The sequence below is a fragment of the Aptenodytes forsteri genome, unplaced genomic scaffold (assembly GCF_000699145.1).
Source record: "Aptenodytes forsteri isolate BGI_AS27 unplaced genomic scaffold, ASM69914v1 Scaffold256, whole genome shotgun sequence".
NCBI classification, from domain to species: Eukaryota; Metazoa; Chordata; class Aves; order Sphenisciformes; family Spheniscidae; genus Aptenodytes; species Aptenodytes forsteri.
The window spans coordinates 3,356,662-3,375,260 of NW_008795021.1; the positions used below are offsets into that span (position 1 = coordinate 3,356,662).

Genomic DNA, 18,599 nt, shown 5'->3' on the forward strand with positions numbered 1-18,599 from the left:
CGGCGGGGCCGCGCGCCGAGGGCAGCGCCGAGCTCCGGGCACGGGGCCCAGGAGGCGCGGGGCTTTCTTCTCCGGGCAGCCGCGTTGTTCCTGTCCCTGTGCCGCGCAGCGGTTCGGGCGTCGGGACCCTTCTCGCAGCCACGGGGCTCGCTGTGAGGGCCAGTGCTACAGCCCTCGGGTCCTGCCGGCCTGCAACCCGCCCGTCTTCGGCTTGCCCCGCTGCGCCGCCAGGGCGGGAAGCCCTGTCTGCATAAGGCTCCCCACAACATGGCGCCCGTCCCTCTCCGGCAGTGGTAGCGCACCTGCCCTGGGTGTGGTTGGCCTACATTCAGTGCTTCATCTGTGGCAAGGTGGATCTGTGCCTTCAGCTGTTTAAAGCAATTATTTTACCATTAGACTGTGACGTATCTGGTAGTCTCTCCTTTTCCAGGTGGCAACCTACAGGTGGTAAATAACCCCAAAACACACAGCCAGGTGATCTGCTGCTGGTGGTGGTATTACATAGTCCTGTGTCCTTGGGGCAGGCATCTCTCCAGGCTGGTGCCTGGGAGAAGAAAAGCTGTTACAGCCTCTTGATTGGGCATTGCTGTTGCATTAATTTGCCCTCTGAACTCTCCAAGAGTACATGTTTCTGTCTAAAAAAGCATTATGGGCAGCAGAGACCTTACAATGGGGAGACTGTGGTGCTTTCTCACTCCTGCTGAGGTGGTGTGAGGCTCTGAGGAAGGCAACGTTGCATCCCGGGGCTGCTCTGTGAGTTGGACCCAAAGTATCTGCAGAAGGCGTAGCCCAGGCTGGATTTCTGTGACGAAGGCTGTGCACCTCTACACTTTCCCCCCTTAAGCACTGTGTCTCTTTCCGGTCTCACCTTTCTCCATTTTGTCTTAGGTCCCTTTGCCTCTGCCGAGTACTCTTGAGCCTGTTCATCAGTAACATCCTTTTTTGTCAGCTCATTCTTAGCTTGCTTTATTTTTTTTCCCTCTAACCCTTCTGGAAAGAGCTGAAGCCTATATATAGCCTATAAAATACTTAAGTGAGGCAGATGGAAATTCAGGTCTTTTCTCTCTCAGCCATTAAATTACTGAATCATGCTCTGTATCTTTCTTTTTCTCAGATCCAATGGTTAACTAATTATCCCCTAAGTTTGGAAGAGTTACAACAGAAAGAACTGAGAATACTGCACATCAAGTTAATTGGAGAACCTAACATGGGAGAATGTGTTTAGATCTCTCTCAAATAAAGTAAGGAGTTAAAGTCTGCCCATAGGCTGGGAGAGTGTCCTGGCCAGTGAGTTATTGGGTATGAGGCTGCAAAATGAGGACATGGTATTGATGCATAATTCCAAGAGATGGTTTAGCATCCTACTTGGAGGCAGGCATTAAGGTTTAAAACTAGTAATATAGAGTGGCACAGCAAAGTTGAGCTCCAGCTGCCTTACCGCAGTGCGTAAATCCAAAGACTTGCTTGCACCAGAAGGAGTGTAAAACAAATGTTAATGTAGCCTGATACTAGCCATGGTTGGCTAGGGTCTCAGTTATTAGGGTGCAATAGTCCTGGCTGCTTAAACATGACATTAAACAGGACTGACTTCTTCTAGCCGAATGCTTTACCTACAAGCATAAAATTGTTTTCCTTTTCTGGCCCAAAATGTCTGTAATTATTCGATATTTTTAGTAGAGAAAACCAGCTCCAGCTAGAAGGGCAGCGAATACCTCTGCTCCTCGCTGTCATCCCAGGGCTCTGAGGAACAGAATGCTTTACAGAAAGCCAAGAGCTGTGGGTAGGAATTCCCTGAGAGAGAAAAGGAGATGAACTTGCCTCTCATATGCTAGGTAAGCTTTTCCTGGGTTCTTGTATCAAAGGACTGTGGCAGCAGCGCTGCTGTTTTAGAAGAAAATAGTAGTTGATTTTGTATGTTGTGACAGACTTGACCTGTAAATTACATATTGTATGAAACGCTCTACCATAGTGCCAGAAGGTATCAAATAGCTTTTAGCAGCCGGCTTAATTTAATGTGCATCAGTTTCTCTGATTCTAAAATGAATATTATGATACTTGCCATGAAAAGTGGCTATAGATCCAGTTCCTGTGCTTGAAAAAGCCTACACATCTGCAGAGTAAGTGTGTTGTTTGGTGTGTGCTTTGGCCCTTAGTGCCTTAAAACTAGATGTCTTGATTGCCTATTTCCGGCGTCTAACTCCTGCTTTGTGTGCGTGCTTGGGTGGATTGATGTGGGATATCCTTTTCTAACTGTCGAGCATGAAGATGTGCTTCTTGTATTCAGCTCTGAAAATTATCCTTTCCTTCAAAGTGCTTATCCATGCTTCTGTGAAGTAGTAGAAATATGAAATTACCCGCTTCACTATAGGGCTGAGAAGAATAGGTATTAATATTTTAATAGATAGTGCTTTGAAAACAGCATGCTGTAAATCCATTATTAGGTATTTCCCTGAGAGCTCAATGAATCTAAGGAAGACAAAAATGTATCCCTTCTGTGCCTTTGCTGCTTTTTCTAGATCCTAAAAAGAAGCAGAGTGTTGTAGATGCAAAGTTATTGCCTGAAGCATTTTTCAGAAAAAGAAAAAAGGGAAGAAAAGATGTCTTTCAGGATACAGTATGATTTATAGAATGAGTTAAGGTCTGCCCACACCATGCCATGAGATACAGTGCAGAGAGGCCAGAGATGTCGCTACCTAAGGCTCCTTCAGAAGGAGAAGATACACAGTTGTCGTGCTGAGCCTGTCAGCTTGGTGCCCTTTGCTTCACCTTTCATTAAGCCCTGCAGAGCACAGCCTGTACAATCCAGTTTTGGAATTGTTTCAGTACATACTGGTGTGTTTCAAGACCTGTATCTTTAAAATCGAGTGAGTTTCACGTGGCTAACTGAATTTTCCGTAAAGTAACTTAAATACTGGCGTTCTGCAGTTTCCAATGCTGGAGATTGTGTTGTGTTCAGTAAAAGCACAGATTTACCCAGCATGAAAAAGACCTCTCCCTAGTTGTCACTACTTGTCATTCTCTAGGCTGTTCCACTGTTTCGCAGGGATACCTATAGATAACTTGTAAAGTTCATGTTGTCTTATAATCTGATAGCTGAAATTCACTGAATATAATCTTCCTGGCTGAAATTCACTGAATCTAGACACCTACCTTATTCAGAAATCATCCCATAAACCAGCTTTAAATAGTATTTGCTAATCAGGACAGTATTAGCATAAATTTGACTTAATGGAGGAGAATGTATCAGGTGCAAAGTTATTAACTGGATTGAAACCAGGTGTTAAAATAGCTGTGTTTTTCTAATGCCTCATCCTCAAATATCAAAGTCCGGAAGTAAACAGGGTTCCAGTTAGAGTTGTTGAGTTTGAGAATTTCTGATTCCTAAGAAACCTTGGTGCTTCAGATGTTTTTAAGCTCTTAAGAAAAAAAAAGTGTATATATATAAAAAAAACTTCCTGGGAAATGGACATTTCAATAATGCTTCTGAAACTCAACTCTTCAAAGATGGCTCCCCAGACCGCGGGGTCTGGGCAGCCCACGGGGTCAGATAACGCGGTACCTGCAGTCCTTGGCTGGCAGAGAATGGCAGAACCTGAAAAGTTAACCTTAACCACTGTGTTTCCGCAAACACTTTAGACAGAATTTCTGTCACAGACTTAAGAAACTCTTGAGCTATGAGCCAGTCACCCTGTCTCCCCTTGATAGCCAGTGGAGAGAAACAGACATTCCTGAAGGTGGTTTGTCTTGTTCTCAGACAGGTGTCTGGCTGGGGTCAGCTGAATTACCATCTGGAAGGGCCTGTGTTAGGAGGAGGTGAATCACTTTCTGGATCGTTTGTGTCTCCTCATTGACTATAAAGGGTAGAGACGGTGACCGTCTCGTACCTGAGTGTACAAAAGTTAGACATTGAAGAAATGAATTCTCAGCGTTGTTTTTAATTAATGAGAATATTTCAGCAATGTGCTTTGTGTAGGAAAATTCCTGCCCAGCTCTAGTTCTGATGTCTTCAATCAAAAAAAAGAGAGGAAGCCATAGTAACTTCACATTACATGAAATAACATCTGTATCAGGGAATCTACAACTATACCAAGGGTTTCCTCATATTTTTCTCTGCTTAAAAAGAAAAATACAGTGCCACAAACAAATTCAACAGTGTTAAAAAATGAAGTATTTTTACAAAAAACACCAACAAGCCCCAGCCTTTGAAAATCAGAAAGTTTAGAGTTAGTTTTCAAAGCTCAATTTTAATTCTGCTTTGATAAACCTTTTTAATGTTAATGTACAAGCTATATGTATATTTGAACATAATACATTAATCTATGCTTTACAAAACTTAAACTATACAGGACAGAATGTATTGATACTATAAAAAGAATCCTTATGCAATGCAAAAGTTGTTAGGGACAAGACTGTCTAAACCACAGTTGAAAATACTATGTACATAGAAGTAACAAGATTATCTCTCATCATCCCCAAAATGGGTATTAAATGTTTGACAGCCTTGTAGGGTCACTGCAATTGGAAGTCAGATCGATAACCGTTGTGGGCTTGCCCCAGGAGTGGCGTGAGTCATGTGTTCTTACAGTTTGAGCACTTACTGCCTGGCCCGTGAAGCAAACGTAACCGTGTAGTGTCACTCCCGAGATGGTTAAAAAGTGTAAAAGGAGCAAGATTTGTAGGTGAGGCTGCATTTTCAATGAATTCTAGTTTCTGTACAGCAACTTGACTGGAGAGATGAGATATTGGAGGTAGGAAATTTTTCTTCCAGTTTCTTGGTTCTTCCTTTACTTCTATGCGGAGACTGAGCACCTGGTATTAGATGAATTATCGACATTATGACATCCCAGGTAATGCAGTTTAATTTCTATAGGTGCTGAGCATTTGAAATACACTGATACCGGAAGATTGTGGTGTGTTTGTACTTCTGAAAATTAAGACAGAAATTCTTAAAACTAGAAAGGCATCTCCATCTTTTATGAAGCAGCATCATCTAGTAACATCCTAGCACATGATGACGTTTCACCAACAGTCTTGCTTTCTTGAGAGTTATTAGTAAATCTGCATTGCAATTGTAAATACAAATGAGTACTTAGGAGGTAACTATAAATTAAATAGGTGGATGCAAATGACTAAATACATTTCAATGAGCTTTGCTATCAGTCATAATTGTGTAAGCTCAGAAAAAAAAAATACTGTAGAGCTAATATGCATATATACAATTATGTTTTAAACTACTGCATGTATTTGGCCACTATATTTGAGTGTGGATTATAGTGTAGGATAGTGTAGGTGTGGAATATAAGGAAATGGAAGCTCCATATGGTTCCGAGGGAAGCATGGAAGAGATCTTAAAAATTAAATGCTTTGCACTTTCCAAGCTCACGGTGTATTTTCAGCTATTTAAGGCTATGTGTATGTTTCAGACTGAGTCTTTTCATTTCAATTTATCTCATTCTAAGATTAGGCTTTTTGAACAGAGAGACTGTTAGATGGAACTTTGTGAGTCATGCATTTGGCTCACTCAGGCTTTGAGGGTAAGAATACCAGCCCTAGGTATCAGTAGTCCTTGATATCTAGCCAAGAAGAAGAGCAATAATCAGATGTAAAATCAGTTGCAAAATCATAAATTTGAAAGATTAGGGAGAAATATGAAAAGAAAATACAAAGAGGGACAGCTGAGCTCCATTGTTATTACTGTTTCATGTGCTACTGTGCAAAAGGTAGTCTTTGAAGCTTAAAAACGTTTTGTTGACTGGGTAAATGACAGGATAGACACTAAAGCTAGGACAGTTTTTGCTCTTGGCTTCACATGGAACAAATCTTAATTTTAGCTCTTCAACAATAGGAACTGTGATTCTTGTAGCCCCGTTTTTTACCCCAATGAAATCATGAACTTGCAGAGAGTGTAGGTTAAAGACTAGCTGATGAATTGCAAGCTTCAGACTGTTGCAGACAAAAGAGAATCTATATATATGTAGCTTTTGAGATGTTTTTTCCTCTGTAACAGTATGTTTTTCCTTCTCTTTTCTGTAGTACTGTTTAAATACTAGTGTAAATAAATCGGTGTGTATCTTTTCAATGCCCCTTATGATGAAGAGCAATTAATAACTGCATGTTAGATGTTACCTGTTTGAAAGTCTGCAGTGGTCCTGCCAGTGCTACCTATTTTTGTCTTGGTAGAATCTTCCTTAGAGAAGTGGAAATGTTGAAGAGAAATGTTTTAAATACTTTCATTTTACTTTTTCTCCTTCAAGATAATTTCATACTGGGGGAGACTGAGGGGGTGAGGTTATAGCAAATCATACTGGCTTCTGAGTTTCTCTGAAGTCCAGAGATGCTGAAGGATCATTTCTACTTCAAAAGCTAGATATTTTTAGTGAGCAGTGAGTCTTTTATCAATAAAAGAATGTCCATAGCACTCACAAGCTGAGCTCGTATCTGCAGGAAAACATGTTTCTCCTCAGCCACTGGATACTCAAGAAATTAGAAAAGTGATTTGCTGTAAAAAAGAAAAAAAACCAGTCTCTTCTTTCAGCCCTTCTGTGACCGATCACTTGAGGAGAAACATACTTGGATGTGTTCACAGGGCAGTGGCTACATCTGGCAGCTAAAATATCTTCTGGGTGGCTGCCTCTCAAAGCATGAAGTCAGTGACGGTTGCTGTGATGTTTTCCTTGTTTTGTGTACAAAACTTGCAGTTACGCTGTACAGGAGGTGTGATGTCAGGAGAATATGAGGTCTGACTCCAAGAATTTGCATCTCTTGAAGAGCTGCATGGCCTTATGCAGTGTGTGCAAGAGAACGGGATGTTTATCTGGACAGGCATCCGACTGTCTGGGATTCCCTCCAGCTCACTAGCTTGCTTCAACTTTTTACTGCCTCGCTTTAGGCTGACTCTGGAATTCCCTCCAGATCAGATCAGGTTTTCAAGGAATAGGAACTTTTTTGTGGAAACCCCCTCGTAACTGCATGGCTTTTCAACAAGAGTTTTTCTCTCCGTACAGAATCTATGCTGGTCCTTTGCCCCCCAGCTGTTTCCTTTCCCTGTTGTGCTGTATGGCACTGGTTACTCCTTATCTGGCATGTTTGTCTTTACTGACATGGGCCCAGATAGATTGTCATGTAATAAAAAAGAAAAATTAACATGGCAGTGCCTGTGTTTTTATTACTACGGCATCTTTGACATGAAAGTCCTGCTCAAAATACTAGTACAGTAAAGCAACAGGGATTTTCTAAAAGCAATATTATTTTGATTGTTTAAAAATAGACTTCTATCTCTAGAAAGTGTATTGAATTTTCTCTTTTATGGCTTAATGATTTGCTGTTATGACAGACTTAAATCAATCTGATGAGTCCATGTTCAACATTCTGGCAAACATAATCAGCCCTGCAGTGTTTTCTTACTCCCCAGACGCACATTGTTTCTGTGTTTATTTCATTCTGATGTTTTATCTGGAAACCATACTTCTTTTTCTTGAAGAAAAGTGTACTGTTCCGAGACATATGTTGAAAGCCATGTGCTTAATTTACTGACTATGAAATGATCTTTTTATTTAGGAAGTGAAAGGAGAAGGTCATAGAACAAAAAGTCCAGCTAGCTAACGGGTGCAGAAGTTACAGAGAGAAAAAGGAAAAGATTGCTCATATAAAAATCACAGGACAGATTTAAAGACAGTTAAGTAATGAAAAAGACTGTTAGAGGCTCCAAGACAAGTCCTATGTCTCATTTCTAAAAATGATCTACACAATGTCCCATTTGTTTGACTGCAAGATCAAGATCTACTTTCCATAACTCATTTCTTGCTTCTGAATCTTCATTTTGTGTTCTTTAATGTTACTTGTCTGCCAGATTATTCTAGGGCCTTTGAAGTGCAGAAGGATGGTCTATTTTGAGGCTTTACTCCTATGCAGAGTTCCAGTGTGCACTGCAAGTCTTTAGGGGAGGGGTTTGTCTCCTGAAAAATGTGAAGCATGTTACTGAGTACTATAAAATAGTGAATAAAAAAGAAAGCAGAGAGATGCTAGGCTAAAAAAAAAAGGTATACGTAAGTATATCTTATATGTGATGTTGAGTCTACTAAGGAGGATCATTATTTAACAAGCACAGCTTTTTTTTTTTAATTTCACTACCTGTTACTGTGAAGACAGGAGTAAGTGCATGGAGGAGCAGAACTGTTCCTCTTCCTCAGAAAGTGCAGGTCAGAGCCTATCGTATGGAGTGGTATGTACCTTTCCTATTGCAGGAAAGGCAAGAAAAACTCGTAAGTCATGCTGTAACAACTGCTGCTTCATGCTAATAGCTTTAGTACATTGCTAGACCCTGCTCATGTTCTTGGATGCTGTGCAGAAGGGGCCTTTCTTAATTGGACCAGTTGCAGGAATGACCTGGAACATGCAGATGATTGAAATAAGGTGTCCAATGTAACACTTGACTACTTTGTGTGTCTGGGTAATTTAGACTCGGAGCTCTATTTAAATGTTGTTGTGTTAATACAGCACTGTTAATAATAGTCTAGTGCTAGGCAGGACATAATTACTTGCTCTCTAAAGGACAGTTTGTAATGAGCAATGTTGTCCTTAAAACTCTGACGATGTGAGATCATCTCTGAATCTTCAGTTTAAATGACACACCCAAGGTCAGCCATTATCTCTATGTATTCTTAATATCACATAGTCTGATAGGAATTGTCTTTAATATCCACGCGTAGAGCATTCATGTCCATGACAGCTCTTTAATGCTAGATAAGACTTTTGATATTCTCTTTATTATGAAGTACAAGTGGTCAGCCTTAGCAGAAGGCTCTTAATAAGTGAATTAACAATAGTTAAGATTAAAATAAAATGGTCGTGTACTTTTAAGTGATGTCAATTAATTTAAATTTATAGTTCTAACAAATCTTAGATCTTACCTAACTACAGCAGTTCTTAAATTCTGATAATCATGCAGCTATGTAAAATGTCATCCTTTTGACACACTAATCAGTAGAAAACCTAATGGGAGTGCTAAGATGTACTGCTGAACCCCTTCAACTCACTCAGGGGAGACTTATGATGATAGTATGACTTTTAACCAATGGGAAAATGAAAAACAAAAATGGATTAAAATTGCATCTGATGGAAAGTTGTTGTTGGACAGGTGTCTTCCTCTGCTATTTCCATGGAAGATGGTGGGGTTTAGTTTGATTAGCCTTGGATGTTAATAAATATTTAGTTTCATTTCTAGTTTGGGGCTGTTTTTCATGAAATCTCTCAAGATCAGCAATGGGTTTGTGGGTTTTTCTGTCTCCCTGATGATTTTGAAGTCACCTGTAAGTCAAAACACTGCAAGCAATTCACAGCTTCCTCTGGTTTGAGCTGAATCCCACTGCCTGCGCCTCAGATAACCAAGGAGCAAATTTCCCTGGGTGTCACACCAGTATTGAAATTTATCCATGTCAGCGTTATACAAGTTCCTTATATTCTCTGTGACTTTCTCTCTTTGCATTTCAATAGTTAAAGACAAGGTTTCATGTCCTTCGAGTTGCAGCTTTCAGACATGACAGATTAACTAAGCTCTTTAAGTGGCCCTCCAATTTCAGGGTGGTTTGCATGACACTGATGGTGTAATTTAAAACTACAATTCTGAGCTTTTTCATCTTTTTTGTAGCACACATTTCCATAACCTACTTGTATCATATAAAAGGAAAGAAAAAATAATTTCCCATGGCTTTTTTTTGGACTGAAGATTTAACTTACCAATTGCATCAACCTCACTTCTGCACCGTACACTATTGTAAACAGGCAGATTTGTCAGCACATGCAATGTGGGTTTTCTTGTACTTTCCTGTGATGTGTCTGGTGGTTGTAGTCAGTGATAGCATTTTTGTCTGGATGAAATGGGTCTAATCCAATACAAACAGACACAGGTCTGGTTTTGGCCAACTCATTCCACCTCCAAGGGCTTAGTTTCCCCATGTATAAGATGAAGATGATGTACTGGCCTCCTTTTAAAGTGATTTCAGATTTATAGAGGTGAAGTGCTGCTAAAGAACATTTTATTATCAAGTCCTGCATCCCTGGAGCTTGGATAAAGGTGAAGGCATTTGCCTTGTGCTCATTTGTTCTTTCTGAAATATCTATCTGCTTTGTATTTATTTTTAGAAGATGGCATGGATTTTGAGATTCAAGGAAACACTTGCTTCCTGCGCTTGAGAGCAGCTGTCTTACTTTGTGGACCCTTTACGGCATCAAGCTGTCTCAGATACAGGAGAGTTTCTGGCATGACTCATTCAGGAATCAAAGCTCCCAAGAATATGCATCAGGAGAGCAGAATTGGAAGGTAAGCAGGTTTTTCCACTTCTGATCCCATTTGTGGCTGAGACTAAAATACCCCACGTGTCTTAGATTCCGTATCTCTTAAGTTGAAGACTAGTACTCTTAATGTACCTAATTCACAAACCAGTTTGGGGGCATTAGAAAACAGCCTGATGCATATTTCCAGATTACTTTGTGAGAAGTACTACAAGAGCTATCAGTATGAGAAATAGCAGATGATAGAAAAATGCTACTACTGCCTGATGATGCGTGGACAGTTTGGCCAGCTCAGGCAGGGGATCTACGGCAAGAGGCTTCATGGAGTCCCCAGTGCTCTGAGGTAAATATTTGGGAGGAGGCTGCAGGACCCTGAGCTACAGCTAAAGCCAGTTTGCAGCCAGCAATATTTCATGAAGTTTGAGAAGTTCTTGCCCCTCAGAAAACCAGGGTGAAGATTGCAGAGCCTGCAGAGCTGGTCTCCAGGTGAGAGGTGCCCAGCTGGTGGGTACCAGTTGGGCTTGAAAATGCATGCACTGGGTGGTCTACATGACTTGCTTTAGCTGTGGGGCTTATATATGTGGAGGTACAGCCTTCTGTTTTAGTCCTAAAGCTACCATCTTTCATCTGTGGTCAGAACCAAAAGGTCATATTTTCTGCTATGGAAAAGCCCCTTTTTAGTAAACTAAAAATAGAGAACAGATTTTTTACAGTATTTTTACTTTTATTAATACAAATATGGATGAAGGAAAACATTAAAAAATATATCAGATGAAATCTACGTGGTTGGTAGAATCTGAAGCTTTGTTATTAGTGAATGATTGCTATGAGGAGTCCTACTCTTTGCCTTTAAATTGTCTGAGATAAACAACTTCCACAGATGCAATTTGTTTAAATTGTACTTTTAGCATAAACACTATGAAAAAATATTGGCTGGGGTTTGAAAAAAAAAGCTTTTAGCATACACTATGAAAAAATATTGGCTGTTATTAGAAAAGCAAAGAACTTGATAGTAAATTGAAAAAGAAAGGGGATTTCTCCTCCTTCAACTAACCTAATTTTAATGTTAATGAAACCCTGACATGACAAATTGAAATTAAGAAGAAATGGGATTTCTCCTCCTTCAACTAACCTGATTTTAATGTTAATGAAACCCTGACAAAAAAAGAAATCTCCAGGAAGGGGAAAAAACTGAGAAAAAATACTGAGTGTTACAGGGATGAACCGCTTTAAAGTGGTTAAAAGAGCCTAAGGTGTTGTACAAGCACTGATGAAATTGCTCCTTCCGAGGAGTTTTATTCCGGTCACATGCAGAGATACTTGTTCGGAGGAAGACGTGTAAGAACTGACAATGTATCCACACGCTGTAGACAGTCTGAATGTGACACACATGGTTTAGTGTGTTAAAATCAGGGGTTTAGCTGATGTTTCCAAGAGGTCACTTGCCTGACGGCAGCGTGTGTTTGTTTTCACCTCAGTCTAAGTGATATACGCAGCTTATCAGTCTTCTCCCGTTTCTCTCTCCTCCTGTGTGGCCTTTAGCGGAGCCCAGTTATGTAGCTTTTTCTGACATGTGCGCCTGTGCTGTATGAAATAGCCCACAGATGTTGACTACTAGGGAGTCTGAGAAACAGACTCTTTCCTTCACAAACAGGTTGACCTTCACCTGGCTGAACAGTGTTATCTCAGATTTTGTTCAGATGTCTCCAGTTGTGCAAACTGTTGTTGACGTTATGTGTCATCCTGGCCAGGATGCTTGTGTTCATCATTGATTCTCTTCCTGTATTTCAGCTTGCATTGTCTTGTATGTGCAATGAAAATAATCCTTTCTTCTTACTGTAAGGGTTTAGATCAGTAATTTCTCCAAAGCTCTGCTGATACCTATTTCTTCTTTGAGGGAGAGGACAGACACATCTTAATGTAACAATGAACCCACAGCAACAGTGTCAGCAGCCTGGAGAGCGGAATGGGACCTCAGCACTTAGTCTTTGCTCTGATGCTTTCTCAGGCTGCACACAGTATCCACGTTTCTTTGCCTTTAAAAATATCTCAGATTGGCGTCCAAGAGTATTAATACCTGTACACTTTTTTAGAGAGGTAAACTATGTGAATATATCACATTTGAGTTGACTTACTCAAGAAGTATGTAAGGGGTATGCGTACAAGTATATTTCCAAATAAATGTTTAATTACTATTGTCCTCTGCAGACCCTAATTCCTTACTCCATGTAGTAACTAGCATTCCCCACCATCAGCCAACTATAATAAATTCATTCACACACACAATCTTCACTGTTCTTGCAATCTTCCTTGTTTTTCTTGTTCTTAAACACACTTCAGCCACGACTGACGTGGTTTAGTTCATATGACACAGCCCCCTGAGCACTGTTGACCATAAACTGAGAGAACATTGATTACCAAGTATTAGGCTCTATGTATTTTCCAAATACTTCCCATTGTTTACTGATGATGCAAAGGAAGCATTTTGTGCCAGTTCTGTGACTGTTGCAGAACAGCAATACAGCCTACAAGTAGAAGAGCAAACACCACGAGGTACAGAAGCTGCACGAACCTCAGCTGGATAAGAGTAAGAAATATGGGCTATATTTTGCCAGGAATTGTTTTTTAATGTTGGGGATACAGCAAACTGTGCATACCTAGGGAGAAACCAAGAGTGACGTAGTCCTCCAACCTCTTGTTTTGGCACATGCAGTTAGAGGGTAGGATACAGATGATGGAAATTAGATGCTGTTCATATTAGAATTTCAGGTGGAAATAAAAGTCATAAAAATAACACATGAATAGGACTGAACGCCATATGAATAGGCAAAAGCAAGGATTTACCTATGAGTGTAAATTTTGAGAACAGAACTAAGCAAAAGACTGATACGCTCAGAAGAGATTTCTCCACTGAGAAATACAGAATCATAGAATCATAGAATCATTGAGGTTGGAAAAGACCTCTAAGATCATCGAGTCCAACCGTCAACCCAACACCACCATGCCCACTAAACCATGTCTCTAAGCGCCTCATCTACACCTCTTTTAAATACTTCCACGGATGGGGACTCAACCACTTCCCTGGGCAGCCTCTTCCAATGTTCAACCACTCTTTCAGTAAAGACATTTTTCCTCACGTCCAATCTAAACCTCCCCTGGCGCAACTTGAGGCCATTTCCTCTCATCCTATCGCTTGTTCCTTGGGAGAAGAGACCGACACCCACCTCGCTACAACCTCCTTTCAGGTAGTTGTAGAGAGCGATGAGGTCTCCCCTCAGCCTCCTCTTCTCCAGGCTAAACAACCCCAGTTCCCTCAGCCGCTCCTCATAAGACTTGTTCTCCAGACCCCTCACCAGCCTCGTTGCCCTTCTCTGGACACGCTCCAGCACCTCAACGTCCTTCTTGTAGTGAGGGGCCCAAAACTGCATCTGACGGCATTTCAAATTTTCTTCTCCCATTACTCTAAAAGCGTAATGACGATGTTATTACAAATGAGAAATACCCAACATGCCTTTTTGTGGCTTCAGTTGAATATTTGCAATGAGGAAAAAACCCACCTTTATTCACATTGGATTCAGTTTCACATACGTTAAAGTCAGTAGAAATGTTACAGTTGATTGAGTCTCTAGTATCTTAAATTTATTCTCTATATTACTTTCTTTAATGATATTTATCTTTTTATTGACTATCCTTTTCCACTTAGGAAACACTACGAGTCCTCTTGACTAATCAGAGCATTAAAAAATCAACTGTAAGAAACAATTTCAAAGGAGAAGCTGATCAAATGCTCCTTAAATTGTTTCTAAAGCTAATTTATACCTTTTTGTGTATTAGTTCTGTCTCTTGCCGATTTATTTTGTGTACAAGACACAGGACTGCTTGAGAAACACAGGGCCTGAAAGAGAACTGTACTGAAAAACTACGTATGCGTAAAAGCTAAACTGTAAGACCATGGTAAGAGATAATGGAAGAGTGAAACAGAAAATTGTCCCACCATTGTTCCACAATGCCTGCTACAAGGGAACTTCTACCAAAGCACTGGGTGATACTTCTGTCAGATGAAGGATACCAGCCTAGCTGGATTTTGGGTATAGTTCCAGCAGATACTATCAGTTCTTTTAAAGTCTGGTGTGTCCCATCAGGATTCCTCTTTCGTGACCACAAAAAACATGCATTTGCTAAACAGCTCCTCGGTAGTGGAGATGAGACATGAGTATTTGTTCTTTACGCCAGTCTTGATCTGCCTGTAACTTTTTCAGATTTCAAAATGATATAAAATATGTATAAACTAACCAACTCCAGAAGAAACACTATTAGCTGTAGTTTTACCACATAAAATATTTTATTATAATTGTTATCTACCAAGTTTTGATGCATTGTGAAATGGCTTCGTGAAGTGCCAACCTCCCACACAGGGATGAAATCTGCAAACATTTCTGTATTAGGTGTGTGTATATATATATATGTGAATAAGGATATGCAAATGTATGTAGATATTCATGTTCTAGAAGCTGTTACAATTTTCAGTTTCAGCTCTGTGTGGGAGGCTGTTATTGAAATAATTTCCTTCCATGGAGAGGAACAACATACACATTTTGTCTTGCCAAAGAAGACCAGAGGGGAGAACTGCGTGTCTAGTACTCAGCAGGAAATGCCAGGAGTCCAGACTGCTATCTATACGGTGGCTGAGGGCACTCAGGTAGTGCAGGGGACAGCCTGGGCTTAGCAGCCTACAGAGCCTATCTGCCCCCGGAAAGGACAATGTTGGGATGCTGCTAAGCAAGACTGTAGGTTATCCTGCATCTACATGGGATAGCGGGAAAGCACAGTGACTCATACGTTCTGCAGCTGCTTGGGTTTGCCCGGCCTGTAGCCAAGGAATGGGGGAAGAGAGCTGAAAGTATTGGGAGTGAGGTGATAGGAAAGGATGATGAATTTGGGATTGGATGCAGCACAGAGGATGCGCGAGAGGAGGCTGTGACATTTAGTGATATGCTAGGTCATACTGTACATTTCTTACTGTTCACAGGAAACTAAGCTGACTGGCTTCCCACAGAGCTTGCTCTTGATGCGTGCACCAGTGATGCACTGTAGTGTGTTCTGCTGCTCATGTACTAAGTAAAGATAACCCCTGCGTGCCAATCAATGTCAACAAATTGCCAAGGCATCAGTGGCCAGTCTCCAGTACACCGAACCCTTCCCAGAATCCACAGTAAATCCAGGCCTCTTGTCCTTGAGTCTAGCAAAGCAGCGTATTCATGCTAAAACTGGCTCTGATAAGGCAACTTCTTTGGAGACAGACTAACTTTAAAGAAAAAAAAAACAGGCCAACAACACAGGCTTAGGAAAAGTTTGTTGTGTGTCCAGGAGCAGTACGACATCCAGACCACTTCTGAAGTTTTATGAATATGTGTCTGGCTGTTGAAGCACAGCAGATGGAAAGGGTTCTGTGGACTACAAAGTGAAATTTGGGCTGCTATTCCCAAATTAGGTTGTATGAGAATTTCCTACAGACCAGGCAGCCCAAAATGTTAGAGGGGTTTCTTGCCAAATTTCCTCATCCCCACTCATCATCTCATTCCATACCTTACCATTTCTTTCGCAGCAATCAGCAGACGATGAAGCAAGCTCCATGCATTAATTTTCTCCCAAAGACCAGGAGAAATTGTTCTTTCCTCTGCTCAGGGATAACAAACCAATGTCATGTTTTCCAGTGCCACTGTGGTCTAAAATAATGCCAGCACCATCATTAATGCTGCTCTGCCATCAGTCCCCTGTTTCAACACAATCTGAAAGGACATCACCCTTTTTTGTTCCCATAAACGGAAAGAAAAAACACATGCACTGCTGTGACAGGGGAAATCCTGGGATCATGTCAAAACAGAGATGGAAGAGCACAAAAAAGAGGTAAGAATTGAAACGTTTGTTATGGTATAAAATAAATGAGTAAGTTTTCCATTTTCTTCTGATGACCAGACTTGAAAGGTATGCAGCGCTGTAGGTCAGGACTATTCTTCTTAGGTGAGCAAGCGCTCACCTCCACATGCTGCCAGTTCAAGGGCTCAGAACATTTCAGGCTAAAGGAGGTGCATGAGGAGGGGCCTGCTGATGGACATGCTGAGGGACTTCCTTGGTCAGCTGGGGTTTTTCTGAACTGCAGGAGTCCTTGCTGGACCAGGACTGCAGGACTTGCTGCAACAAGAAAAAGGCTAGGAGAAAAGGTCAGTTAGATGTTACAGTGGCCTTGCCATTCAGGAATGGAAAGACTCCAGAAACAGAGACCTGTTTGCTGGGATTCAGGGTCCAGCCCCTGCAGCAGTTTAGCCCAGGCCTGGTGCCAGTTCAGGTGGGGAAGCCTACTCCTGCCTCCCCTCCCTCCATGCCTGCAGTCAGCGTCTGTTGGCAAAGGTTAGCCCATTCGCTGCTGCAAGTGCACGTGGACCTCTGCACTGTGCACACAGGGCAGGCAGCAGAGGTGCTCCCACAACACTCCTTTGGTGAATGCTTGCAACCACTGCCCAGGCATCCAGCTCTCCCAGCTCAGGTGCCTGTCTGCCCCGACACAATTAAGCTGCCACTGGTGGCAACAATCAAAAAATTCTTTTTCTCTTCAGCCCCAAAATATATGAGGCTGTGGGCCAGAAAACATACAAAATGAGGCATTTTAAGACACACGTGTTGCAATATACACAATATATAACAACTGATTAGTAATACACAGAGGGTTACCTCAGATAGGTATAGTGATACAGGACGCTACCTTAATGCTCCGGACGCCTCATTCTCCCCCCTTATTTTCAATAATATGGGGAAATGAAGTACTTTTTCTTCCCTTGCATCCCTGTACTGTTGTGCTTTCTGGCTTCCTGCAGAGCACCACAATCGCTGTGCAAATCCCGCTTAAGAGTATTCCATTTTTATTCCTTGCGCAGGGTTTGCAGAGCACAGCAGGCCTCTGTGATACAGCTGGTATTATCCACGCTTTACTACAAATGGTTTTACAGGAAGGACCATCTGGTTGTCAGCTGCCCAAATGTGCATTTGCCTGCCCTCCTGCACCTGTTCAAGTGTGTAATTCAGCCTCTCCCTGCCAGGTGCTCTCCCATCAGAGGTCTTCCTGAGCGAGGGGATGAGAGGATGCAGCATACCTCCTGAAACAGCAGCGGGTACAGACACCTCTTTGAGATCTCTGTTCTTAAGGAAGAATAAATCCCAGCGTATCTTCAAAATGGAGGCGACGTATAGGACCAGAAGGTAACTGCCTGGCTCAGAGATCAACCTCGTGCTATTCCAAGCAACTGCATCGGTGCTCAAATGGAAAGGTCAGGTCCAGCATCTGAGCTGACATCACACATAGCAGGCATGCGCATCACTGATGATGTCACTATGTTCTGGGAAGCCCATTTACCCAAAGCTCTGTGCAATTTAAGAGATGTTTCTACCCACAGTCATTCACAGGTGAGCCAACAATGTACCTGCCAGTCGGATCTGTACTACCTCAGCACTGGGCTTCTCTGTGCAAACTAAGCCATCAACCTGTAAAAATCGCCTAAGTGACTTGTTTCGGGACTGCCCCGACACACCCGCATGTCCATACTGGACAGACTGGACCACAGCCACGTGCTCCAAAAAATGTTTAATAATGTAACTGTAACAGCTAAGCCACCTTCAACAATGCCCAATTAAAGGAGGCCTTAAAATGAGTTTGGCTTTATGTGTAAAACTTTCAGGGAGACTGGTGCTACTTGTTAGAGGCGTCACTTTCTCCCTCTTTGCATCCTTGACTTCCCACAAGAGCTGCATTTTACTAGAATAATGAACCTGAATGTGAGAGTCAGATGCAACTCGGGGATGGAGGAGTTCCAGTCCATGGGGATGATCTTTTTTATTTGACTGTCAACAAGATCTTCACATACAAAATACAAACTATCAAAAGATTTCCTTCAGAGAAAGGAGGGAGAGGGAGAAACATCTGCCATTTGTGATTAATTTTTGTGAAGTATCCTGTTACTACTCTAAAGGAACTAGGGGTACCTATCAAAAAATGGCTTCAAGGATGGCAAAAATTAAAAGCAGGATTAAACAACATGCAATTTAACAATAAAATAGCTGTAGCTGTCATTACCAGGCAGAAAAAATGACATCACCATATACAGGGAGGACGAAGCAATATGCTTGCCAGACCAAACAGCTACCTGTCATTATGCTGCAGTCTTATCTCAAGAAAAACATCTGGAAAAAAAAATGCGTCTAAAGATCACACGTACATACTGTAGAATTTGCAAGTGAAAGCCCTGACGGAAAAAAAC

General features: G+C 41.5%; 1 protein-coding gene across 1 annotated transcript in view; it reads right to left on the reverse strand.

Moving 5' to 3' along the window:
• The window catches only part of SMAP1 (small ArfGAP 1), a 136,399-nt gene that overhangs the window by 115,954 nt on the left and 1,846 nt on the right, over window positions 1-18,599 (reverse strand). The window contains exon 2 of the mRNA XM_009275800.1: window positions 17,766-17,956. Within this exon, the coding sequence (XP_009274075.1) occupies window positions 17,766-17,956 (191 nt within the window). The remainder of the gene's footprint in view (window positions 1-17,765; window positions 17,957-18,599) is intronic.